This window comes from Gossypium arboreum, chromosome 1, assembly GCF_025698485.1.
Source record: "Gossypium arboreum isolate Shixiya-1 chromosome 1, ASM2569848v2, whole genome shotgun sequence".
NCBI lineage: Eukaryota > Viridiplantae > Streptophyta > Magnoliopsida > Malvales > Malvaceae > Gossypium > Gossypium arboreum.
Genome location: NC_069070.1, coordinates 122,693,143 through 122,718,535, shown reverse-complemented (window position 1 = coordinate 122,718,535; position 25,393 = coordinate 122,693,143). Strand labels below are relative to the sequence as shown.

General features: G+C 31.9%; 4 protein-coding genes and 1 long non-coding RNA gene across 5 annotated transcripts; 2 read left to right on the top strand and 3 right to left on the bottom strand.

Annotated features, from left to right (window-relative positions):
- Positions 1 to 3,933: 3,933 nt before the first annotated feature.
- LOC128289973 (uncharacterized) lies at positions 3,934 to 4,886 on the bottom strand. Its single transcript, XR_008279617.1, has 2 exons — positions 4,762 to 4,886; positions 3,934 to 4,255 (listed from the first exon to the last, which is right to left on the bottom strand). It is a non-coding gene; the product is annotated as an uncharacterized LOC128289973 (long non-coding RNA).
- Positions 4,887 to 8,620: 3,734 nt separating this feature from the next.
- Positions 8,621 to 10,021, bottom strand: LOC108482827 (pH-response regulator protein palI/RIM9-like). The gene is made up of 2 exons (XM_017785916.2): positions 9,852 to 10,021; positions 8,621 to 9,043 (listed from the first exon to the last, which is right to left on the bottom strand). Exons 1-2 carry the CDS (start codon positions 9,970 to 9,972, stop codon positions 8,823 to 8,825), a joined length of 342 nt encoding a protein of 113 aa, XP_017641405.1. The 5' UTR covers positions 9,973 to 10,021; the 3' UTR covers positions 8,621 to 8,822.
- Positions 10,022 to 13,266: 3,245 nt separating this feature from the next.
- Positions 13,267 to 17,159, bottom strand: LOC108483743 (magnesium transporter MRS2-3-like). Its single transcript, XM_017787308.2, has 6 exons — positions 16,558 to 17,159; positions 15,494 to 15,703; positions 15,266 to 15,394; positions 15,023 to 15,177; positions 14,689 to 14,920; positions 13,267 to 13,828 (listed from the first exon to the last, which is right to left on the bottom strand). The coding sequence occupies exons 1-6, from the start codon at positions 16,999 to 17,001 to the stop codon at positions 13,541 to 13,543; spliced, it is 1,458 nt and encodes a 485-aa protein (XP_017642797.1). The 5' UTR covers positions 17,002 to 17,159; the 3' UTR covers positions 13,267 to 13,540.
- Positions 17,160 to 17,898: 739 nt separating this feature from the next.
- LOC108482159 (probable zinc metallopeptidase EGY3, chloroplastic) lies at positions 17,899 to 21,922 on the top strand. The gene is made up of 6 exons (XM_017785270.2): positions 17,899 to 18,663; positions 19,088 to 19,285; positions 19,374 to 19,598; positions 20,489 to 20,727; positions 20,826 to 20,980; positions 21,464 to 21,922. Exons 1-6 carry the CDS (start codon positions 18,097 to 18,099, stop codon positions 21,817 to 21,819), a joined length of 1,740 nt encoding a protein of 579 aa, XP_017640759.1. The 5' UTR covers positions 17,899 to 18,096; the 3' UTR covers positions 21,820 to 21,922.
- A 2,344-nt stretch (positions 21,923 to 24,266) lies between these two features.
- On the top strand, positions 24,267 to 25,081 carry LOC108481309 (uncharacterized). The gene has a single exon (XM_017784461.2). The coding sequence runs from the start codon at positions 24,326 to 24,328 to the stop codon at positions 24,896 to 24,898; it is 573 nt and encodes a 190-aa protein (XP_017639950.2). The 5' UTR covers positions 24,267 to 24,325; the 3' UTR covers positions 24,899 to 25,081.
- Positions 25,082 to 25,393: the final 312 nt, after the last annotated feature.

Below are 25,393 nucleotides of genomic sequence, written 5' to 3'. Positions count from 1 at the left end.
AGGTTGCTGGTTGCGATTAGTTTACATGTATATGGTAATTTGTTGCATCATTCCCTCACTAATTCTTCTCCTTTTCTGTGTTACCATTGCTTTTATCATATTGAACTGCTTTAGCCATCTCTTTCAGGTCTACTAATCCATCCTTTCCCATTTTCCTCGACAAGCCACTGGCAATTTCAGTAGCAATTTCTACTTTCGATTCTGGGGAAGCTGCAACCTCATCAGCTAAGGCAGAAGTTGTCCCATCCACACTCCCGGAATCATCTCCCACAGAGCTTTTAAACCTTTCAACCAGTTTAGCCACCCCCGACTGAAACTTAGGGTCTGTTACTATTTTTTTCAATTGTTCCCCTTGTACTCCGCCTTCATGCAATGCAACAATAAAGCCGGACATAACTGAAGCCGAAAATACCCTCATGGATTCTGGGGATGCTGCAACCTCATCAGCTAAGGCAGAAGTTGTCCCGTCCACACTCCCGGAATCATCTCCAACAGAACTTTTAAACTTTTCGTCGAGTTTAGCCATCCTCGACTTAAAGGTAGGGTCTGCTATTATTTTGTTGAATTGCTCCCCAAAGTCGGACATAACAAGTTCTGGGATACCGCCTCATTCTCCTTTTGTCCTACTACAAATTGGATTGAGAGCAACAAAGCCAATGAGAATACAACGAAAGAAACCTTCCCCATGTTTTTTTTTTTTAAAAAAAAAGGTTAAGCAAAAAAGTAAGATATATTTTTATCCATGGAAATGAGACCAATTTTAAAGAGTTTAAAATGAGATTTTTTTTTGCCGAATTTAGGGGGCCGTTCACTGGTCCGGTGCTTAATAGCCATACACCATTAACAGCCAAAGTATGTAATTTTTCTTGATTTTGACTCTTTTCTCTTTCTTCCCCCTTTAATTGTTTCCCAAAATAGGGTTTATTTTAATCAAGTTTCAAAGTTCTTCAGATGGGAAGAAATGGGCCTTCAATTTAGGGATTAAAACTTAAAAGGATGAAGATAAATAGGGTAAATAGGTAATGAGTATTTTGTGTATATTTCCATTCAATATAACTTTAATCAGGGGCAAAGTCAAAACAATTTTTTAAAGGGCGAATGAAATTTTAACTTTTTATAGTCTATATCTTTATAATTTTTAATAGATTAAATCGGATGTTTATAATTTTAAGAGGGGCCAAAGTGTAATTTTACCTTTACTAATTTAAAATTTTAAAAAAAATTTAAATGGCCTAAATAATAATTTTTTATTTTAAGGGGGTCGGGGCCCTGCCAGCCCCCCTAGCTACGCCTCTGACTTTAATCATGGTTTAAAAGTTTAATTTTGACAATTCATAATGAGTCTTACATATTTAAACATCGATAATTAATGTGTTGAGAAGCGATGGATGAAAAAGTATTGATAGACGTTGAAAAAAATTAAGAATGCATTAAAATGATAAATATGAATTATACTTAATGTTAATATAACATTTATTTTAATTATCCTTATTAACATTTATTTTAATTATCCTAAATTCAAGGTGAAAGATATGATTTAATGTTTTTCTTAATTAGTGTATCAAATTCTGCAATGATTTTTCTAAAAATATTGGCCAAAAAACTTTCTAGGGTAAAAATTTATGAAATTTAAATCTTACAATTTTTAGAAAGAAAATTTTAGCTTTGAATAAAATCGTGATTAACGCCGCTCTTTACAATATTGAAAAAAATATTATTAAACCTAAGCTTAGAATATTAAGCGAACATCAGTCCTAATGTGTATTATCATCCGTCACCAGTGACTCTCTAATTTCATAATCAAGCGTACCTCTCACATATTATAGTGGATCTTCCAGAATAATTAATCGTTCAATTACATCTTCATCTGTCTTAGTTATGCAGTCAGTAACTTTATTGACATTCCGTTTAATGTATATTAATTTTAATATGGAATACATGATTTATTCTTTTTATTAGCTATATATAAATATAGTCTATGCATTACATAGGATTTTATTCCTTAATTACATGTTATTAAATTATTTTTAATATCTAAATTAAGGGTAATTGAACATTTAATTATAGAAATATAATAAAAATATCCTAATATTATGGGTGATAGTTGTGTAATCTTTTTTTTAATTACAATAACAAAGTAAAACCTGAACAACAAATATGATTAGCGAAACTCAAACTCAAACTACACCTGAGGTAGTGAATACCATTAACCAACAGACCACCACATAGGATTGCCACCTAAGTGAAATATTATAAAGCGGACATCAGTCCAAATATTATAATTGCCTTGAGACATTGTGTAAAAAAAAAAAAACAGAAATGAGGCAATATTATAAAGCGATAATAATTTAAGAATCATCGTTGGGGTGTCGTTAGGATACTTATTAATTATTTGTCAGGAAGAATGCCCTTTTCCAATAATGATATGTGATTGTTTTAAAAGTTTGGGATAAATCTTAAAATTATGCATGAAATTTGATAAATCTTAAAATTATACTATTTAAAATGGATTTAATTTTTATAAATTATAACCACAAATTTAAATCAACAAGTGTTTGGTGCAATTCGATCAAACAATTGCTTTATCCTATATTATCAAATTACAAAGGAAATTTTGTTATAATTTTTTTTAACTCCGCAAGTGGGTTAAGACACATTTAAACGTCTTTAATTGATGTTTAATAATAATATATAAATGAAACATTGTTATATGGTTATAATAAAAACAACCCGACTCAATCTAATAAAAGGCTACAGACACGCCAAAAGGGGAGGGATCGACTCTGCTTTTTGGAACAGGACGCCATTCTCCTCTCCAAATTGGCCTCCATTGATACATAGTATCAACAAACACAATACGATCTTTGTTTGTAGAGTTAAAAAAAAAACTAAATTGCATTTATAATTCTTAAAAGAAAAGAAAAAGTAAAAGTAAAACTGAGCACATTACTTAGAATCCGTATGTTTCTAGCAGAGACGAGCCCTCCATGAGGGATGAAATTGAAAAGTAAGAATAAAGCCCACAGGAAGCAGCAAAGGATGAGAGAAAATGAAGGTTTCATAATTCTCATAAAAATAATATGTTTTCTTTTCTCCAGGAAACTATTTTATTATACCATCATATAAATTTTTTTCATATGAATGAGGGTATAAATACTATGCCAATTTTGTCGTCTTCTTTTTTCATAACAATGACAGTCAAGCTTGAAATTTGTTTAAGTTGGGTGTTGTTGGGTGAAATTGATGTGGTGATCCGAACATACCACAACTTAGAATTATTATTCCCCCACTCCATTTGTATTAAAATCGTAAGTATTTTTTTTTGTCGATTTCAAACTTTGATTAGCCTGTACTTATATGACGTGACATACAATTGATAGAAAATACTTACGATGATAATATTTGGACTAAAATTTTTAAATTAAAAAAATAAAAGGATTAAATTTTTTATTCTTTGATTACAATATTGTTATTTATTTTAAATTTCTTATCAAATGTCGGAATAAAAAAAAATTTAGGACCAAAGGTGTTTTCGAGTTTGGCTCCCATCCATTACTTTTGTATATATTTTTATCCAATATAGCTTTAATCACAGTTTAAAATTATGACTTTGACAATTAATAGATTAGTACTACACATTTGAAAATCGATAAATAAAAAAGTATCGAACAAGATCCCGAATTCATGCTTTACGAAGTCAAAGTCAAGTTGTTAGAGAGAAAAAAGTATCTGATTTTCTTGTGGTGATACAAGTCCCTTTGAATAATAGTAAAAATAAAAAGGCTTAATATATTTTTAAACTTTTATTTTATTTTATTTTATTTTATTTTGAATATTGATGAAGTATGCATGGATAATCAATTGCTCAAGCATTAGTTTAATTAAGATTAATTTTATGGATCATCGATTGCACCTAATAGAGAAAGAGATCAGTGACGATGAAAACTCCACTTATTTTTACGGAATTATTCTACCAATCCTCAAATAGTCATTACATGATTTCATGATTTCTTTTTGACATAAAGATCTATATATTACACCAATAAATATTGGATGCAATAATAATAAGTATTATATTTTTAATGAGAAAACGTGAATTTAAATCTTTAAAATTATATTATTAAAAAGGACAATAATAAACTCTGAATATGAACGACTTTCTAAAGATTGAATCGAAAAAAGCCGGGGCCTGACTTTGAATAACTGGGCGGCACGTGTGCACAAGGTTCCTGCGACCCGGCTGCAAAAGTTGTTGCTGTTATAGTAATTGAAACAGGCAAATGATTTTAACGTTTTTTTTTTTTTAGTTTCAAAAAGAAAGAGTCAATTTTTTTTAAGTATATACTAATGAAAGCGTTTATTTTTTTAATGATGTTAGCTTGACAGTCTACATGTCAAGCTAAGGTTACATATATTTCATGGTAACATAACAATATTTATCTTATATGTCATATTAGCAAATAATTACAAAATTTATATTTAAAAAAGTTTATAAAAGTTAAAAAGAATTAATATGAAATACACGACAGTTACATGTAGGATACCATGTTTAAAATTTAACGTTTCTACTGGTATTTTCATTTAAAAACAATAATTCGACACTTTTTAAAATGTTGATAATTAAATTCGATTCTTTTTAAAATATTGAGAGCCAAATTTAACTAAAGAAAAGGATTGCCAAATTGGTAAAAGATGTACATTTTAATGACTAAATTTATTTTTATTCCAAATAAAAGGAAAAACTAAAATTGATTACATTACCTTTATCTGGTAGGCTTCTTGCAAAGACTCCTCCATGAGAGAAGAAAAGTAACAATGCTAAGAGGAAGCAAGAAATGATGAGAGACAATGAAGGTTTGATAATTCCCATAATTTGGTTTTGATATGAAGAATGACAAACATGGTATGTATAAATACTATACCAATTACTCCTTTCTCTCATCAACCCATTCTTTGGTTTATTGAATGAAATTAATTTCAATTGGAAAAAAAATTGCAGAAGTGTATGCAGATTGACTTTTATATTCGTAATATGGGTCCAAGTTGTATTCTAAAAGGGTTTATATTTTTGGTATAATGATAAATTTAGTTCATAAAATTTATATTTCTTTTCAATTTGACCCTTATTATTTTTAACTAAATTTAATTTTAACCCTTTTCAAAAAGTCAAATTGTTGTTTTTTAATGAAAATCTAGGTATATTTTATGCTAATTATGATGGGAGGGAATGAAGGTGTCATCATTCCAATATTTTGCTTTTTCTTCCGATTCTCAAACCAACAACAAAATTTATCATTACTATGGTTTTTGTTATATGAATGAGAGTCATGCTACTATGCGAATTTGTCAATTTTCTATCAACCCATTGTTTGGGTTACTATGCGAATTTGTCAATTTTCTACCAACCCATTATTTGGGTTACTATGCGAATTTGTCATTTTCCATTTTCAACAAGCCACTAGAAACTTCAGTAGCAATTTCTTCTTCCGATTTTGGGGAAGCTGCAACCTCATCAGCTAAGGCCGAGATCATCCCATCCACACTCTCGGAATCATCTCCAACAGAGCTTTTAAACTTTTCAATGAGTGTTTCCACCCTCGTCACAAAGTTAGGGTCTGTTATTGTTTTTTTCATGCTCCCCTTGTATTCCGTCATCCTGCAATTTCGAAATAATGCCACCCAAATACCCCTGCGGCTTCTGGGGATGCTGCCTCATCCATAGCCTTCTCGTTTTGTCCTATACTACGAAAAATACACATAATCCAACCTATTTGGCCAATTAAAATTACACATAATCCAATTTGTTGTTGTTTATTGAATTTCTTGTTTAACAAATTGTTTTGTTTTGGCGTACGTTGAGAAAAATTGGTGGCCTTTATAAATATAGACATCCATACATTGCATAATGTTTTTTTTTTTGTTCAATTACATGGCGTAAGGTTGCTGGTTGCGATTAGTTTACATGTATATGGTAATTTGTTGCATCATTCCCTCACTAATTCTTCTCCTTTTCTGTGTTACCATTGCTTTTATCATATTGAACTGCTTTAGCCATCTCTTTCAGGTCTACTAATCCATCCTTTCCCATTTTCCTCGACAAGCCACTGGCAATTTCAGTAGCAATTTCTACTTTCGATTCTGGGGAAGCTGCAACCTCATCAGCTAAGGCAGAAGTTGTCCCATCCACACTCCCGGAATCATCTCCCACAGAGCTTTTAAACCTTTCAACCAGTTTAGCCACCCCCGACTGAAACTTAGGGTCTGTTACTATATTTTTCAATTGTTCCCCTTGTACTCCGCCTTCATGCAATGCAACAATAAAGCCGGACATAACTGAAGCCGAAAATACCTTCATGGATTCTGGGGATGCTGCAACCTCATCAGCTAAGGCAGCCCTATCCACACTCTCGGAATCATCTCCAACAGAGCTTTTAAACTTTTCATCGAGTTTAGCCACCTTCGACTTAAAGGTAGGGTCTGTTATTATTTTGTTGAATTGGTCCCCAAAATCGGACATAACGAGTTCTGGGGATGCCGCCTCATCCTCCTTTTGTCCTACTACAAATTGGATTGAGAGCAACAATGCCAATGAGAATACAACCAGAGAAACCTTCGCCATGTTTTTTTTTATTTTTTAAAAAGGTTAAGCAAAAAAGTAAGATATATTTTTATAGATGGAAATAAGATCAACGTTAAAGAGTTTAAAATGAGATCTTTTTGCCGAATTTAGGGGTCGTTCACTGGTCTGGTGCTTAATAGCCATACACCATTAACAGCCAAAGTATGTAATTTTTCTTGATTTTGACTCTTTTCTCTTTCTTCCCCCTTTTATTGTTTCCCAAAATAGGGTTTATTTTAATCAATTTTCAATGTTCTTCAGATGGGAAGAAATGGGCCTTCAATTATTTTTAATAACTAAATTAATGGTAATTAAACATTTAATTATAGAAATATAATAAAAATATCCTAATATTATGGGTGATAGTTGTGCAATCTTTTTTTAAAATTACAATAATAAGGTAAAACCCGAACAACAAATATAATTAGCACGACTCAAACCCAAACTACATCTGAAGTACTGAACACCCTTAACCATCATACCATGACATAGAATTCATTAATGTGCAATCTTTCATATATATGTATGCACACATGATGTTCATCTGGCTTTGTCACCTAAATGAAATATTGCTTTAGTATATATATATTAGATGAGATTTATTAATAAGTTGAAACTCTTCTTTAAATGCTATGATTGAGAGTTTCAACTCAATTAACATAGATATTATTGTTAATATAGCAGGATGTAGGTTCGAGTCCGTTGAAGTACATTATCATCCTATTTATGGGTTGGAAAGAGGCTATGAGTAGTTTTAGGCATTGTGTAAAAAAACAAAAATAGAAATGAGGCAATATTTTAAAAGCGATAATAATTGAGTTATCGTTGGTGTGTCGTTAGGATACTTATTAATTATTTGTCAGGTAGAATGCCCTTTTCCGATAATAATATTTGTTTGTTTTAAAAGTTTGGGATAAATCTCAAAATTATACATGAATTTTGATTTAATGTTTAACTCTATATATGAACTTTAATTTCATTCAATTATACACTTAAAACTCCAATTGTAGTTCAAATGTATACTTAAAATTTTAAATTTTATTTAATCATACATATTTAAAGAAATAAATACATTAATTTATTTTTATATTGGATAAATATAATTATTAATGTATGAAATATATAAACATAAAATGATATTATATCAATAATTGTGTTAATAATTTAAAAGAATTTGATCAAATCAAAATCTCATGTATAAAATTGCACAAAATCAAAGTTCATTGATACAATTGCATCTTGAACCACAGTTCATGTATAGTTTTTGGATTTATCCCTAAAAGTTTTTAATCACAAATTATTTCTATCTGGGTGCCTAGACATATTCATGGACAAGGCTATCAGCTCAAACCCGAAGGCCCACTCGAAACTTGGGAGGGTTTGAGCAAATATATTAAGCCTGAAAAATAGGCTTAGGAAAAAAATTTAGGCACATTTAAAATATGAGTCAAGCTCAACTCGAACATTCAAGGCCCGAGCCTTACTTGAGCCGTTTTTAAGTTAGTGATGTTTCATGTTATGTTATTTTTATATATTATGTAATTTATAACACATAAAAATTAAATTTATAGTAGTTAATATCATGCATAGGCCAACCCGAACTTGGCCCATGAATACCTCTAGGGGTACCGTTGAAATTATTTTTGAAAATAAATTTATTTGACAATAATTTGATTTTTTTTATTTTCTATGACAAGAATTATTTTTTAGATATCCAATTTAAATTAATTATTTCAAAACTAAGGTTAACACATGATTAATAGTATTGTTTTAAACGGGCGTATGATGGTGCTAATATCTTCCTCACAGGTAATCGTACTTCCGAACTCAATTTCTATTTCACATACCAAAAATTATATTTTAAATAAATTTTCATTTAATTTTAAAATTTTATTAAAGGGATATGCTTTTAGATAACCAATCACACCTAACAAAAAAAAAATTGGTGATCGACTCCATATTTTTTTAAAAAAAATTGTCTAACGCACTTAAGAACTGCTATGATAGTAATGTTTTAGATTTAAAGCATAACCATTACATTCTGAGGAGAACTTAGAGGTGAGAAATCTAGTCTTTAAATACAATAGTGAGGTTGGTATACTGGGATGTGATAGAACTAATGAAACCTTAAACAAATGACGGAGATAGGTGAAGGGTGTTACTACAACTGCCGTTGGGTGAATTACCATAACCACCGCCGCTGCTAGGGTGAATTACCATAACCACCGCCACCGCTGGGTGAATTACCATAACCACTACCACCGCTAGGTGAATAACCATAACTATTGCTGCCACTGGGTGAATAACCATAACTGTTGCTGCCGTGGGGTGAATAACCATAACCACCGCCGCTGCTAGGTGAATAACCATAACTAAACCCATGTGCTTGGTATGAGTTACTTCTAGGAACATACGCTTGCCCTTCTGTACTTGAAACAAGTATCAATACGGTAAGATCAAATAGTTGTGGTCAAATCAATGAAGTCGTCGATTTTTTATTCAATCAATTTTATTGTTACAAAATTAGAAAAAAAAATTTAAACAACAAGTATTGGGTGAATCGGATCCAAGCAATTGCTTTTAAAAATAAATATAAATATCTAGCACTAATAAAAAATAACAATTATTCAATACAAATTATAAAATATATCAAAAGTTTTACAAGTTTTAAAATTTTATTAATTTTAAATAATGCCTTTAAAAATTTTAAATGAAAAATTAAAAATACAATTTTAAACAGATTATGTAAATTAAAAATGAAATTATATAATTAATAAAATATAAACTAAACTATTATTAGTTTACTTTCACACACATAATTATAAACATGCACCTACTACTTAATTTTTATAAATTATAACGACAAAATTAAATCAACAATTGTTTGGTGCAATTCAGTTTTTTTTAACTCCGCAAGTGGGTTAAGACACATTTAAGCGTCTTTAATTGATATTTAATAATAATATATAAATGAAACATTGTTATATGGTTATAATAAAAACAACCCGGCTCAAGATCCGACCCAATATAATAAAAGGCTACAGACACGCCAAAAGGGGGAGGGACCGACTCTACTTTTTGGAACAGGACACTGTTCTCCTCTCCAAATTGGCTTCCGTTGATATATAGTATCAACAAACATAATACGATCTTTGTTTGTGGAGTTAAAAAGAAATTGCATATATAATTCTTAAAAGGAAAGAAAAAGTAAAAGTAAAACTGAGCACATTACTTAGAATCCGTATGTTTCTAGCAGAGACGAGTCCTCCATGAGGGATGAAATTGAAAAGTAAGAATAAGGCCCACAGGAAGTAGCAAAGGATGAGAGAAAATGAAGGTTTCATAATTCCCATAATAATATTTTTTTTTTCTCAAGGAAACTATTCTATTATACCATCATATAAATTTTTCCATATGGATGAGGGTATAAATACTATGCCAATTTTGGCTTCTTCTTTTTTCATAACAATGACAGTCAAGCTTGAAATTTGGTTAAGTTGGGTGTTGTTGGTTGAAATTGGTGTGGTGATCCAAACATACCACAACTTAGAATTATTATTCCCCCATCCCATTGGTATTAAAATCGTAAGTTTTTTTTTTTTTGTCGATTTCAAACTCTGATTAGCCTGGTACTTATATGACATGACATACAATTGATTGAAAACACTTACAATAATAATATTTGGACTAAAATTTTTAAATTAAAAAAAATTAAAAGGATTAAATTTTTACCTTTTAAAGAATAGAGACCAAATGTCAAGTTTTACCAAAATACAGGGACTAACAAAAAAATTTATCTTCTTTTTCATAATAATGACAGTCAAGCTTGAAATTTGGTTAGCTTGGGCGATGTGGAGTGAAATTAACATTTTGACATGGATCGAAAATAGCACAAGTTGATATATTGGAATTATTCCATACGTTGGGGTTTTCTTAAAAAGTACTAATTAAATAATGGGTTAGGGGCAAAAAAAAAATATAAAGAAGAAGAAAGCACCAATTAAGTTTTTGAGCGAAAAATGCACTCGGTTAAGCCCCTGAATGCTTAAATTGCATCAATTTAACCCTTTTAATAGGTATTTCTTATCTTTGACCAATACGATATTGATGTGACCAATTGATGAGTTGATCGACCCATTACTGACATAGTAATCAATGTCAGCTGTCACGTTAGCAAAAATATAAAAGATTCAAAAAAACTCATTCAATCACTTTTTTTATTTTCTGATTACAATATTGTTATTTGCTTTAAATTTCTTATCAAATATCGGAATAAAAAGAAAAATTGGGATGAAAGGTGTGTTCATTTTCGAGTTTGGCTCCCATCCATTACTTTTGTATATATTTTTATCTAATATAGCTTTAATCACCATTTAGAACTATGACTTTGACAATTCATAGATTAGTTCTACACATTTGAATATCGAAGAATAAAAAAGTATCCAACAAGATCCCAAACCCATGCTTTACGAAGTCAGTCAAGTTGTTAGAGGGAAAAAAGTACCTAATTTTCTTGTGGTCTAATGGAATGATACAAGTCCCTTTCAATAATAGTAATAATAAAAACGCTTAATGTATACTTTATTTTTGGTATAATGTTAAATTTAATTTTAATGTTGATTTTTTTTTGTTAATTTGGTTTTTTTAATTACATTTAACTATCAACATTTTAGAACAAGGGTCAATTTAAAAATTTTAAGGGATCAAAATTGAATTATAATTTCTTTAAATGTCAAATAGATTTAATTATATATTAATTTATTATTTTATCATTTATAAAACGACTAAATAGAATTTTTTTATTTTTTATTTTTTCTTAACAATGACAGATAAGCTTGAAATTTGGTTAGGTTGGGTGTTTGTGAGTGAAATTGGGTTAGCATTGTGTGGTGATCCAAACATGCCACAACTTAGAAATACTATTCCCCACCCCACTCGTATTAAAATTGTAAGTACTTTTTTAGTTAAAATTTATTGATTTATAATTTTCATTAAGCTATATTTAAAGTTTGATAAATTTTGATAGAAAATATTTATGATGATAATAATTAAATTAAAATTTTAAATTTAAAAAGTCGGAGGATTAAATTTTAAAATTTTAAAATATCAAAATTAAATATCAGAATTTGCCAATATATAAGGAGTAACAAGCAGATTTTAATATTTCATTTTCTATAACGATGACAGTCAAACTTAGAAATTTGATTAAAATAAATGAAAGTGATTGTTGATATTGAAAAACGAATTCTAGACTTAAGTGTAGTTACATAGACATATTATAATTGAAATCGGATTGGACCGATTAAATAAATTGAATAAAAAATTAATAGTTTAAATAACTCGGAAACAGTCAATTTCTTGAATGGATAATAAAAAAGTTTGAATAGGTTTCGATTAATTTGAGAATCAAAAGTCTTAGACCAATTTCCCTAGTTTTAAAAAGAGAATAAATATAATTTTTCGTTTTGAATTTAGTAATTAGATTTACTTTAGTACATGTATTTTAATTTTGGTCCATTTTAACACTTAAACATGACAACTAGAGTCGGTCCTTAAATTTGAAATATATAAAAGTGTGATGATGTGATAATATTAGATTATGTTACATTAATACTTGAAAATTAAAAATATTATATAAATTTACAAATCATGATATAGTATAATCTCAAAGTGTCATATTCACTATTTTAATAATTAGACTAATGATTAAACAAGTCAGACCATCAGTTCCTAATTCAACCAATTTGATCGGTTTGACCATCATACCAATAATAATTAATTAATTAATTAAAACTCATGAAAATCTAAAAATATAAAAAATTTATTGAATCGATTCAACTTATTCAACTATCGACCAATTTTAAGCATTTTCCAAGTCAATCAATTTTACCCCTCTATTTGGGCCATCATATTGACCAGTTTTTGATCCGTCTAATTCGATCCTATTTTAATAACACTTGTCATAAATCACCAAAATAAATCTATTTGTTAAGTTTAAGTCAAAAATTATATTATCTCGCTTAAAAACCATCTTGATGATTGAATTAGTCACCATTAATTCTCGATTCGACTGTTTCTTCGATTTCAATTCAATAAATTATAAAAAAATTCATAAAAATAAAAATTTTAAAAAATATTTAACATATTGAACTGCATTTTTGTCAACCTCTTCGTTTGAGCAAGTATACTAGTCAATTGTTTGAGCAAGTATACTAGTCAATTCCCAATCCAAACGTTCCAACTCCAACAACCATACGGATCTTTCTGATCCAGTACTTTTTTCGTTAAAGGTTTCAGCTAATGGGACAGCATGCCACAGGAGTTGCTTCAAGTGCAGCCATGAAGGATGCACCATTAGTCCATCAAACTACGCTGCACATGAAGGAAAGCTTTATTGCAAACATCACCATGTCCAGCTCTTCAAGGAGAAAAGAAACTATAGCCAACTCGAGACTGAACGGCAAAGAAATTCTATGAATTCAAAAATCGCTGCCGAATCAAGGACACCATTCGATACATCTTTTTTTATTTTTCCACCGATCGGAATTCCGGCCATACATGTCATCGCAGTATCAGATTGGCGATCAATCGATTTTAGGAAAAAAAAAAAAAGTTTCGAACCTATCATCTTCCATTGTAAGAAGAGATTTTTGGAAATAAAATGGGTACTTCTTTTTCCGTTATTTGCTAGATCTTTAAACTCGATGGAACTCGAGCCTACAACTGCTTATAAAACTAAACTCGACTCGGTTACACTTCGAGTCTTATAAAATTAGGAAATGTCGATTTAATGTCAGTCGACTATAGAGGCAGTAAAAATATAAGCTTATCGTGTCCAACATTCTGGAAAAGTTTATACAATAGATGTTTCAATTTCATCTTATTTTTTTCAATGCGATATACAGTACGGTCTCAGAAGACTTACTCTAATAACCGCTTGTACTTACACCACGCGATAGCTATTACATAAAGGAATATCGAGCCGGCAGCACCACCTCCAATTGTCCACAGAAACTCTGGCATCCCTGCTTTATCTTCATCGAATAGCTCGATATGGATGTTCATGCCAAAGATACCTGCAACGACGATAAAAGCGCTGATGACAAGGGTTGCCGTTGTTAGCATGACTCCCATTTGAAGGAGATGGTTCTGTTTGTCATCGAGCATTATATTAATGTAGTCCTCTGTGTCATCAACATATTCCCTCAGCTTTAGGAAAATACGAAAAAAAATTAAGAACAATGTCAGTAACCCGAGGTTGAAAGAATAATCACAGGTAAAGAAGCTAATTTTCGTACTGCAAATGATGGCTTGTACAATGTTTATGTCAGGGGCTGAGACTCGAGCGCATGGACCATGATATGCTTACTATAGGATCTATAGATACGAATGAAATGCACAAAAAGGGATTGTAAAGCAGATCTGGAAATATCAAACACGACACACAACAAATAACACGAATGTATGAATCAAAATCTTATATAATATGAATTATTAATGTATCAAATTTTATATAAATATAAAGTGGGCAAAAGTACCATAGAAGTCCTTGTACTAGAGTTAGATTGCATTTTGCCCCCTCTACTAAAAAAATAGGCAAATTAGTCCTTGTACATTAGTTCAAAGAGCAAATTGATCCTTTTTGTTAAAAATTTCATCCACTTGTATTGTTAAAAACTGATATAACTGACGAAATAACCAGACAATGATACATGATGCGCCACGTGTTCATGATGTACAAGGACCAGTTTTTAATAGTAAAAATGTATGAAACTTTAGAAGAACCAATTTGCTCTTTGATCTAATGTATAGGAACTAATTTGTCTAATTTTTTAGTAAAGGGAGTAAAATGCAATCCGACCACTAGCACAGAAGCCGCTATGGTACTTCTACCATATAAAGTAACTTAAACATGATTATTACACAACAAAAACCACAAACACTATATAGATACACTGCATGAAACCGTAGAATCAATCAACTTCCGTGAGCATGAAATCGAAACATGTCCAAGTTATTAGATGATAACGAAGGGGACAGTAGTGAAGTCATAAATGCAAATGAAATACCGTGGATAGCTTGTTCAGTGTACCATCAATTTGAACAAAGTATGCTTCCAAGAGCATTTCTAACTCTTCTACATCAAGGTGCTTGCTGATAGCACTGCGAGTGGTACTTGTATGAGTTCCATGGCTGTCTCGGCCAATGGCATTGGTAGCACCAAACATATTATCCTGGGGGTTATCGGAGTCTTGGATATCACCTTCATAATTGGCTGCCAAGGAGATTTCAGCAGGTGTCCTGACATAAGGCAGGGACAAATCTGAGCTGCCGAAGATTGCAAATAGAATGAACCTAAAAAGGGAGCCTTTAACGAAACTGAGCAATGAAATTGTTCAGCACCTCTCATTGATGTCTGGTCGAAGAACATGATCATCCATATCATCCCTCTCATTCATAGACGAGGTTGAAGAATTTTCAAGTAGTTGTTTCTCAGTTAAATACATCTCGGCCATATCTTCATCATCATCGAGCAAGTGTTCCAACTCATCCCTTACCTGAGAAATAAGTATATCTATATACTTAATTTAGAATTCAAAATGGAAGAAAAATATAAATCTGCATAGTTATGTTTAAATACACAACCTTTTGGACACGTCCTGTTATTGCAACTAATCGGCTTTTAATTTGGCGAACACGCTCCAAATTGAGAGTACTAATCTTGGAAGTCAATTTATCTAAGGCCGGATGTGCCTCTTGCTCCAATGTCTTTGCCTGCATTGGCAATAGAAAACAATGACCAAATATAACAAATAAAACAATAAGATGGCGAAAAAAAGTTCATAGACAAATTAACAAAGACGAATTACTCACTTCATTTTCTAAGCAGCTGCAAGCAGCTTCGAGGCATGCTTCCAATGCAACGAATTCAAATGGGAGAATCTTCGAGCCATTTGGGTTTTCAAGACTCTGTTTCTCTTCTGATTTACCTTCATCATCCTGAGTTTGAGTCTGTGAAAACCTTGACGACAAATTTTGAGAACTTGATCGAATTATGTAGCTGGAATCATCAACTCCACCTTCCTAAAGAAGAAACAAAAACACTTGGCCAATGAATATGCAATGGAATTGGCTGGAGAGCCTAGTGACAAGATGGAAATCAGGAGTTCAGGACAATGAAACAGCACAAGCTGATATTATCTAGGTTACTCCAACTCTTCAGTTTTTGTACCCGAGGCCCACACTGATGCAGGATGCATATCCAAAATAGGTAACAAAGATACTAACCTCGAAGAACCCTCCAAATACAAGGGGAAATTTTTGAGCATTCCAACATCAGGCACATACCAGTACCCGAACACAACCGAGTACGAGTAACATGGCCATGGGTGGTGTCAGGGGGTTGGCAGGGGCCTGGCCCCCCTAAAATGGTAAAATCATGTTTTGGCTCTTTAAAATTTATAAAGTTCTAAGTTCGTACATGGTAAAATTGCATTTTGGCCCCAAAAATGATAATTTTTTTATTTAATCGTTAAAAAATTACAGGAGTGAGCTTAATGCTGACAGGCCGAGAGCTGCCAAGCTCACTATTAGCTATGAAAATGGAGTGTAACCACCAGCTGAGCTATCTAGTATCTAGAAGTCAATAAATTGTATTGCTTTAAGTTTGCTGATACTAAATTCTACAAAGCAATTCGATGAATTCAGCTATGTTACTCGAGTGAGCGTCGAATATAAGTGCAGTTATGAATGAAAAATATAAATTTCTCCTTTAACTCTCCAAAATCATAAATTCACAGTGAAATTCTAATAGAACACATAATTTTACCTAATCAAAACAAGAAAGTTCATCCATGCAAAACCCTAAACCGAAGCCCCATAATAGAAAATCACCTAAACAAATATATAAAGAAATTAAAAAGAAAAGAAAAAGGTACCTGGTCTTTAGTAGCTTGATAATGGCACAAAATTCGGCTCTGTATCTCATCAACAAAGGGCGTAACTGCAGGATCCTTAGAATTCAAAAGCAAAACCTCTTGCGCCGTGATGATTGCCTTGATATGCTCCAAATTAATCACGATCGCCCTTTCTCGACCAAGAATCGTCGATGGGTACGACAACAGCGGGTCCAAGATCCGAAGATCTCGAGCAGGCAAACCCGTACGTCTCATGATAGCATGTTTTCCGGCTTCCACCATCTGGGTTTGGCATGTCGAGTCCAGTATAAGCCATGCTCGAACACCGGTCCCTTTTTTCCGATGACCGGCGGCTGTGGTGGCGGTGGTGGGAGGGAGAGTTTGGTTAGGGAACGGAGCGGGTCCGGCCGATGGATCTGGGTCATCTTCGGGTTTAGGCGGTGACGACGGAGGTTGACTCCTCATTTTTGGGGGTTTATCTTTTGGAGGATCATTCGATACTGAAATTTAGCGGTAAGAAAATGGTGCCGTTTAGTCTTTATAGCCTTCATAGTCTAACTTGCGCGCTAGTGTTAAAAGACTATTTAGTAGTACCCTTTTACCATCGTAGCTTTTGACTTCTTTTTTAAAAACGGTTGCAACCGCTTAAATTATTGGTTTGCTATCAAAAGTTAATTAAATAAAATATTTTATAAATCAGTTGAATTGATTCAATTTTCGGTTTTTATTTTGAATTTTTAATTTTATTAATTTAGAGTGGTTTACTTAAATATTAGTTGTCCGAATTGGTATATTGATCGATTTTTTATCTAATCAACTCGATTCTAATATATTATCTTTCTGTTAAGGTGAATTGTACACAAAGTTATTAAACTATTAAAAAATTTACATTTTAATCAATTAATTTTAAAAAGTTATGATCATTAAATTATTCGAAAATTTTCATTGTTATTATTCAAATTGCTGCTGTATGGCTTCCTCCCTTCACACCGCATGCAACAATCAAAAGTTCTTATTCTCTTTTCTTCTACAATTTGATATTTTTCTTAAAACAATTTTTAACGTCACGAATTTATGAACGAAAATCTAAATAGCTTCTTATCCAATCTCCAATACTAACTCTTAGATTAACTTGAATCTAAAGTATATTCTACCTGTCAATAGATATCAATTCACGTACCAATTAAAGTGTCGCTTGATGTTCACTAATCAACTTTTAAAAAAAAAATAACAATTTAATTACTTGAATAAAACTTTTTAAATAACTTAAATGAAATTTTTTTAATAGTTTGGAACTACTCTAACTAAAATAGTCCTCGAAACTTGATATGGAAATGCCAAGTGTCTAACTAGATTGAAACAGGAATCTCGACTGCCAATTGGATTCCATTTGGATCAACCACCACAAAATCCAACCATTTTTCGTCTCTTTCTACATGAACCATTCCACCTGTAACACTTCTCCACCTTTCTAGACATCTCTCAATATAATATATATATGTATATGTATGTATGCATATTTAGCTCACAGTCCAGCTTTGAACTTAAAATTCAACAAAAATGACAGCTCTGTGCTTCACTTCACACTCTTCTCTATCTTCATGCAACCTCCACACCCACCACTACAAAAAGAAACTCGGCTTCAACTTCAAGAATCTTGGGTCGAATTTATCCACCATTATCAACAAAACCCAAAGCTCCAATCCTCGAATTTCCATTCATTTCTCCGTTTATCGTCGTCACTTTCCTCTCAAATCTTCCGTCAAAGACGAGCAAGCAACCGAAACCGAACCCACCGCCCATTCCGCCGTCGCGGTGGAATCTAAAGAACCGAGAGATGAAACACACGGTCCGAACAGTGAAGAAACGGAGGGGAAAGAAGATCAGCAAGAAATGGATTGGAAAACGGATGAGGAGTTCAAGAGATTTATGGGGAATCCTTCCATTGAAGCTGCGATAAAGCTGGAGAAGAAAAGGGCGGATAGGAAGCTTAAGGAATTGGATAGGGAAAGTAATGGGAATCCCATTGTGGGGCTTTTCAATAAGGTGGTGCGTGATAATTTGGCTAGAGAAAAAGAAAGGTTGGAGCAAGCTGAAGAGACTTTTAAAGCTCTTGATCTTAATAAGGTGAGAATAAAAAAGAAAGTTTAGATTCTTTCAAGTGTTGGATTTTGATTATAAATTCTGGGTTGATTTTATTTTGTTTATTTACTTGATTTTTTGTGGTATTTTATCCAGATTTTTAATTCGAATATGCTTTGATTACATGATATGATGGTCTAAATATATGAAAATTTTAGATGACACTCCCTGAAGTCGGAGTAATAAAGTTTCTGGATACATATTGATAGCTCACCAAGGGTTTCTACTCGGACTATGTTACCCCAGTTTTTCATTTTCTTTTCCGAGTCTAATAGCTATATCTGGTCAGCCGATATTCGGACGTTCACAAAAATAAGCATATTTGTATCCGACACTCGCTCGATTCATGGTAATACGGTATTTGGGCACATACTAATATTTCCTTGTGTTTGATGTTTCGATATAATAGTTAAAGAGCTGTTTCGGATTCGATACATTTTTTGCAACAGATGTTCGAAGATTCGGAGATGGTGGGATTTTCATTGGGAATTTGAGAAGACCGATCGAAGAAGTCATTCCTATACTTGAGAAAAAGCTGACCAATGCCGCAGGCAGGGAAGTTGTCTTGTGGTTCATGGAGGAAAAAACGAACGACATAACGAAACAGGTAACTCGAGACAGGGCCAATGTTTTGCATTTATGCTTTTGGAATAAGAAGATGAAGCCTAATTTAGTTGTTGTTGTTGTACTTTCAGGCATGTGTGGTGCAACCTAAAGCCGAAATCGATCTCCAATTCGAGTCTACCAAGCTGAGCACTCCTTGGGGATATGTTAGTGCAATAGCCTTATGTGTTACAACTTTCGGGACCATTGCTTTAATGAGCGGATTCTTCTTGAAACCCGGTGCTACATTTGACGACTATCTCGCCGATGTCTTGCCTCTCTTCGGTGGCTTCATCTCCATTTTGGGAGTTTCCGAGGTATGCCATTATTTTCCGAATGGAGCCACATAAGTAATATGTATATCTTATCCCTTGGCGGAGCCAAGGGGGGCAGGCAAGGGCCTAGCCCTTAAAATGGAAAAATTTTCATTTAGGTCATTTATAATTTATAAAATTTTAAATTAGTAATGGTAAAATTGCATTTTCCCCAAATAATAAAAATTTAATTTAATCTTTTAAAAATTATAAAAATATAGTCTATTAAAATGGTGAAGTTGTATTTTTAGTATAGTATAAATATACAATTTAATTTTGGCCTCCAAAAAAAATTTTATGGCTCTGCAACTGATCTTATCCGAGGCATATCTTTCCATATGTGAGTTTCTAAGGTATGTCAGAACTTTCCGTGGGGGAGTTTCTGAGGCATTTTAACCCCAAGTTGCATTTGTTCCCTTTTAGCTTAGAATAATGTGGTATCTGTTCTTAGTGGTTGTTCAAGTCTGTGCATTACTCCTCTTAATCCGAACGGAAGGATTGTAACCTGACGTTGCTAGAATAAGATAGCATCTGTTCTCGTGATTGTTCAAAGGTTGTGCATTACTCCTCTTAATCTGAACGGAGGGATTGCAGGGAGGCATTGTAAACTGATTGTTCAAAGGCTGTGCATTACTCCTAATCCAAACAGAGGGATTGCGAGGAGGCATTGTAACCTGAAGTTGCATTTTTTTCGGTTGTTGGTAGAATAAAATAGTATTTGTTCTCGTGATTGTTCAAAGGCTGTGCATTAATCCTCCTAATCCGAACATAGAGATTGTGGTGGAGACATTTAACCCGAAGTTGCATTTTTGTTGTACATTTAATAGTTTCCTCGCTCTTGCTACGTATTTACGTACAAAGTTATTCAAGAGCGTATCTCTCATCTTTGGCAGATAGCCACGAGGGTGACAGCGGCTCGTTACGGTGTTAAACTCAGCCCCTCATTTCTTGTTCCATCCAATTGGACCGGTTGTTTAGGTGTGATGAGCAATTACGAGTCATTGCTTCCAAATAAGAAGGCTCTTTTCGATATCCCGGTGGCACGTACAGCTAGTGCTTACTTGACATCACTGGTGCTTGCAATCGCTGCCTTCATATCTGATGGCAGCTTTAATGGTGGCGATAACGCATTGTAAGATCTGTTATAGTATTATGCTATATACTCGGATTATGGTGCGAGTTTCAAAGTCAAGTATATAAAATCCCCATTTGTTATCCGATGTGAATCAGGTTCATAAGGCCTCAGTTCTTCTACAACAATCCGCTGCTTTCTTTCGTCCAATTTGTTATCGGACCATATGCGGATGAACTCGGAAACGTATTACCAAATGCCGTGGAAGGGGTCGGAGTTCCTGTTGATCCCCTCGCTTTTGCTGGACTTTTGGGTAAGTTTCTTTGCCTTATTGATCATTGTTGTAATTTTTCCATTCTTGCTCTCGTAAAGGCAAACTTTGGAAAAGAAAATCCTTAGGGTTATAAAATAAATGAATCAAGCGTGAACAGACATAAACGAGCTTGTTTATGCAGTCCCTTAAGAAATATTTAAATCATAAATTAATATATGGTTAAATTATACTTTGACCCTCCAAAAATAAATTTTTTTTTGTTAAATCCCTTAAAAGATAATGTAATCATAAATTAATACATCATAAAATTATATTTTGATCTCTTAAAATTTATAATACAATTCCGGCCCTCCTAAAAGAATTTCTAGATTTGCCCATGAACAAGCTTTATTCATGGTTGGTTTGTTTAATAAACAAACATTAAAATATTATTTATATTTGTTTATTTAGCTTGATAAGCGAACATGAACGTACAAAAATTGAACTGTTCATGAATTGGTCTTTCATTGTTGATTTTCGCAGGAATGGTGGTGACTTCTTTGAACTTGTTGCCTTGCGGAAGACTTGAAGGTGGCCGAATAGCTCAAGCGATGCTCGGACGTAGTACAGCTACGTTGTTGTCCTTTGCCACGTCCCTTCTCCTTGGCATCGGTGGTCTAAGCGGAAGCGTACTTTGCTTGGCGTGGGGATTATTCGCAACCTTCTTCCGTGGCGGGGAAGAAATGCCGGCAAAAGACGAAATAACGCCGTTGGGAGATAACAGGTTTGCTTGGGGTATAGTTTTAGGTCTCATTTGCTTCCTCACTCTTTTCCCTAATGGTGGTGGTACTTTCTCTAACCCTTTCTTAAGTGATCCCTTTTTTAGGGGCGATCTGTAAAACAAACAGTGTATATATATACTACATTATATCATACTCACGTGTAAATTTTTGATTAATTTTGAATACAAGTAAAGGTAAAAGAAAATTCAAGAAAAAAAAATAGAAACAAAAATGTGGTTCAATCTGTAATTTCATATATAAATTTTAATTTAATGTAATTATATATATGAATTTTAAAGAGATAAATTTTAAAATTACACATAAATTTTAATTTAATCTATAATTAGATATATTAACTTTAATTTATTATAATTATATACATAAAGTTTTTAATGTGATTTAAATTTATACATGAATTTTTATTATAGTTTAATCATACACATTTAAATAAATAAATTAATTAATTTATTTTAATATTCGATTAATATAATTATACGTGTATATGCATAAAATTAGGGACCTTGATCTCTTGAAAAAAATTTTATTTAAATCTTTTAAATTTTTAAAATTTTAAATTCATAAAAATAAAATTACACTTTAATTCCTCTTAAAAATTATAAAATTTAATTTAATTATTTAAAATTATAAAAATATAAATTATTTAAATTTACTATCATAAAAATTAAAATTTAATATCAACACCGACATAAGATGATTAATTGAGTATATCAATTCTACAATTAATTTGACTGTCTAAATGGAAACCGACTTATGCTGTCTACGTCTCAACAATTCTAGGTTTCTTTGCAGGAAAAATGAAAGGGACAAATTTAGCCTCTGAATTTGATAACATTTCTTAATTTAATCACTATAATTTTATTGTCCATATTAGTTTTGAAACTTAACAATATTTTCTAGTTTTGATTCATGTAATGGCATGGTACGATCTCATTCGTCACATAATCAATTGACAAATATTGAGAGAAGTTATAAGTTCAGAAATTAATATGAAAAAAAGAGAAAATAGAGACTAAATTAAAAAAATTATCAAATTCAAAGACTAAATGTTAACTTATCCCAATATAAAATCATTAATTGTGAGAGAGAAACGAAATCAAAGCAATTTTAGCCAATAAATTAATCATTAATTAGTACTTATATTTTATAATATTTATTTATAAATAGAATGTTAATCGATAATTAATACATTGTAATCAAAATGATAGGCTAAATCAATAGCTAATTAATTACTTTCCATTAAATACCAAAGTTTCCTCATTAATTATCGATTGAGTCTTACTAAAGTTTCCTCACTAATCATCGATTGAGTCTTAACTCGATTGATATAGACATTATTACCAATGTAAGAAGACATGAGTTCAAGTATGAATTCAAATTTGTAAAATTACATGTATATAAAATTGAAATTATAAGAATTCTGTAACTTATGGATTCGAATATCTGAATTCGCACCTATTGATGAATAACCAATGCAGATTTGGATAATGAATATTAAGGGTTGTCTATCTATATTCACTCTAAATTCACAAGAAATAGTAATTTTAAAAATTAAATCCGAATATTATCAAAATCCACAATTCCAATCGTCATCCGTTAGAGGCAGCATTAAGGGTTAGACAATGGTCTTAGTCCAAAAAAAAAAAATGCTATATTACCCCTGTTACTGGGAAAATGACAATTTTTTGAGTAGAGAAGGATTGGAGGCAAATTTATCTACGCCAAGCAAGCAAGTTTTTGGACATTATTCGTAATAATAGAAGGTAATTAATTAACTATTGATTTAAAAAATAGTTTTAATACAACATATTAAGTATTGATTAACATTCTAATTATAATTTAAGTAGTAATTTTGCATTTAAATCAAAAAGATTTACTTGATTTCATTTCACATTTACTTATGTTCTTGCAAAAATTTAGAAAATTTCCATATTTTATCTATAAATATTGTTCTTGTTTTTGGGTTATTTTCTCTTTCAAAAATTTCACCCTAAAAATAATAATCGAAAATACAGTACTGAAGTGATGGTACAATCCCAGGCTGCAGTTCAGTTTCTTTTCTTTTCTTTTTTTCTTTTTTTAAATTAGTCTCATTTAGTGTTTTAGTTTTCATATATTTGTTTTTGTTTATCTAATTTTATTTTATTTTATTTGTAGATTTCTATTTTAAAAGTGAATATTAACTGTTGCGACAAGTGTCGATCGAAAGCGAAGGAAAAACTACAAAAAATCGACGGTAATTTTATTATTTATGTATCTATTTTTTAACTTTTTTTTAATATAATGTTTAAAACTATTCATAATCCCTCCTCAATTCATAAATAGGATGATAATATACTCCAGTACACTTAAACCCATGCCCTCCTGCATTTACAATAATACCGATGCCAATTGAGCTAAAACACAATCGTCATCTATTTTCTGAATTTAAATTCGTTAGATATTATTTTACAATAATTTGGTTGATAATTTAATTAATGGCCTTTGTTTTTAATTTTTGTGGTTCTATTTATATGAATTTCAAATATTTTCTTTATTATTAGGTGTGGAGTTTATCGAATATGATTCGGAGAGAGTGTTAAAAATTTCCGGGAAAATAAATCCAATGAATATTGTGAAGAAGGTTGAAAAATGGGGTAAAAAGGCCGAGGTTTTGTCTTTGCAACAATCCCTTAATAGCACTGATAGTGTCCATCATGAATCAGAATCCGAAATTCACAATGATGATTGTTGTCATTGTGATTTGATTTCCGATTCCGATTTTGAAAATCAAGATAGTGAAGTTTGTGTATCGAACGAGAGTAACCCCAATATCACTTTGAACAAGCAAAGCAGAAAGAGTAAACCCAAGAAAGGGTGCCTTTGGTTGTTCGGGTTGTTTTGTAAAAAGAAGTCGGACGAGGTAACTCTGTCGAGGGAACCTTCGATGGCTAATGGACCATTGAAATGGCAATTTCCGAGGATACCAATGTTAGAATATGGTGGCCCTAGGCCATACTATCAACCGTTTCAGTCTTGTTATCCGCCGATGATGGGAAGGCCATTGGGACCTTCATATTATCCTTTTGCGGTTATGCGATCACCGCCACGGTACGGTGTTTTCAACTCTCGGCCACCGCTGAAAGTTAACCCTCTGATTCATTATACTAGTTATGCAGACAATTATAGTCCATGGTAGAAACTGTTTTATTTTAATGATTGAACATGTTTTTGCCTTTTTTTCACAAAGGACTAGTTATTTTCTTTGTGTCCTTTGCTTTAGAGATATTAGAAGGTAATTCTTTTTTTTTCTTTTTTAATTTGCCTTCGTTTGAGATCTTTTGACAATAAATTTAATTTAAACTTTATTGGTATTTATATATCTTTTATTGAGTATTTAACCAATTCAACTTTGTCATAAGATTAATATTTAATAGATTTTTTGTATATGCTTCTCACCAAACTTGATCATCTTCATTTTTTTTATATAATACTTAAAATTATTCGTAACTCTTTCCCAACTCATAAATAAAAAGATAAAATACGCTCAAATTTATGTTTCTTACATCAACAACAATATCAATACCAATAAAATAAAAACCTAATCAATCTTAAAGTACCGTGTCCAAGGCATCCCTAAAATTATAGGCCATCAATGCCACAGATGCAACCATCGAGACTAAGCACACCATTT

What these genes read in the sequence shown, in the direction of transcription:
- LOC108482827 (XM_017785916.2), bottom strand. Translation starts at nt 9,972, where the DNA reads ATGGGAATTATGAAACCTTCATTTTCTCTCATCCTTTGCTACTTCCTG. An exon ending in TAGAAACATACGGATTCTAA is followed by an intron (nt 9,044 to 9,851) that starts GTAATGTGCTCA and finishes TTTCAAGTACAG; the next exon opens with AAGGGCAAGCGTATGTTCCT.
- LOC108483743 (XM_017787308.2), bottom strand. Translation starts at nt 17,001, where the DNA reads ATGAGGAGTCAACCTCCGTCGTCACCGCCTAAACCCGAAGATGACCCA. An exon ending in TAACAGGACGTGTCCAAAAG is followed by an intron (nt 15,178 to 15,265) that starts GTTGTGTATTTA and finishes CTTATTTCTCAG; the next exon opens with GTAAGGGATGAGTTGGAACA. An exon ending in CACTGAACAAGCTATCCACG is followed by an intron (nt 13,829 to 14,688) that starts GTATTTCATTTG and finishes ATTTTCCTAAAG; the next exon opens with CTGAGGGAATATGTTGATGA.
- LOC108482159 (XM_017785270.2), top strand. Translation starts at nt 18,097, where the DNA reads ATGACAGCTCTGTGCTTCACTTCACACTCTTCTCTATCTTCATGCAAC. An exon ending in AAGCTCTTGATCTTAATAAG is followed by an intron (nt 18,664 to 19,087) that starts GTGAGAATAAAA and finishes TCGATATAATAG; the next exon opens with TTAAAGAGCTGTTTCGGATT. An exon ending in CGCTTTTGCTGGACTTTTGG is followed by an intron (nt 20,981 to 21,463) that starts GTAAGTTTCTTT and finishes TGATTTTCGCAG; the next exon opens with GAATGGTGGTGACTTCTTTG.
- LOC108481309 (XM_017784461.2), top strand. Translation starts at nt 24,326, where the DNA reads ATGAATATTGTGAAGAAGGTTGAAAAATGGGGTAAAAAGGCCGAGGTT.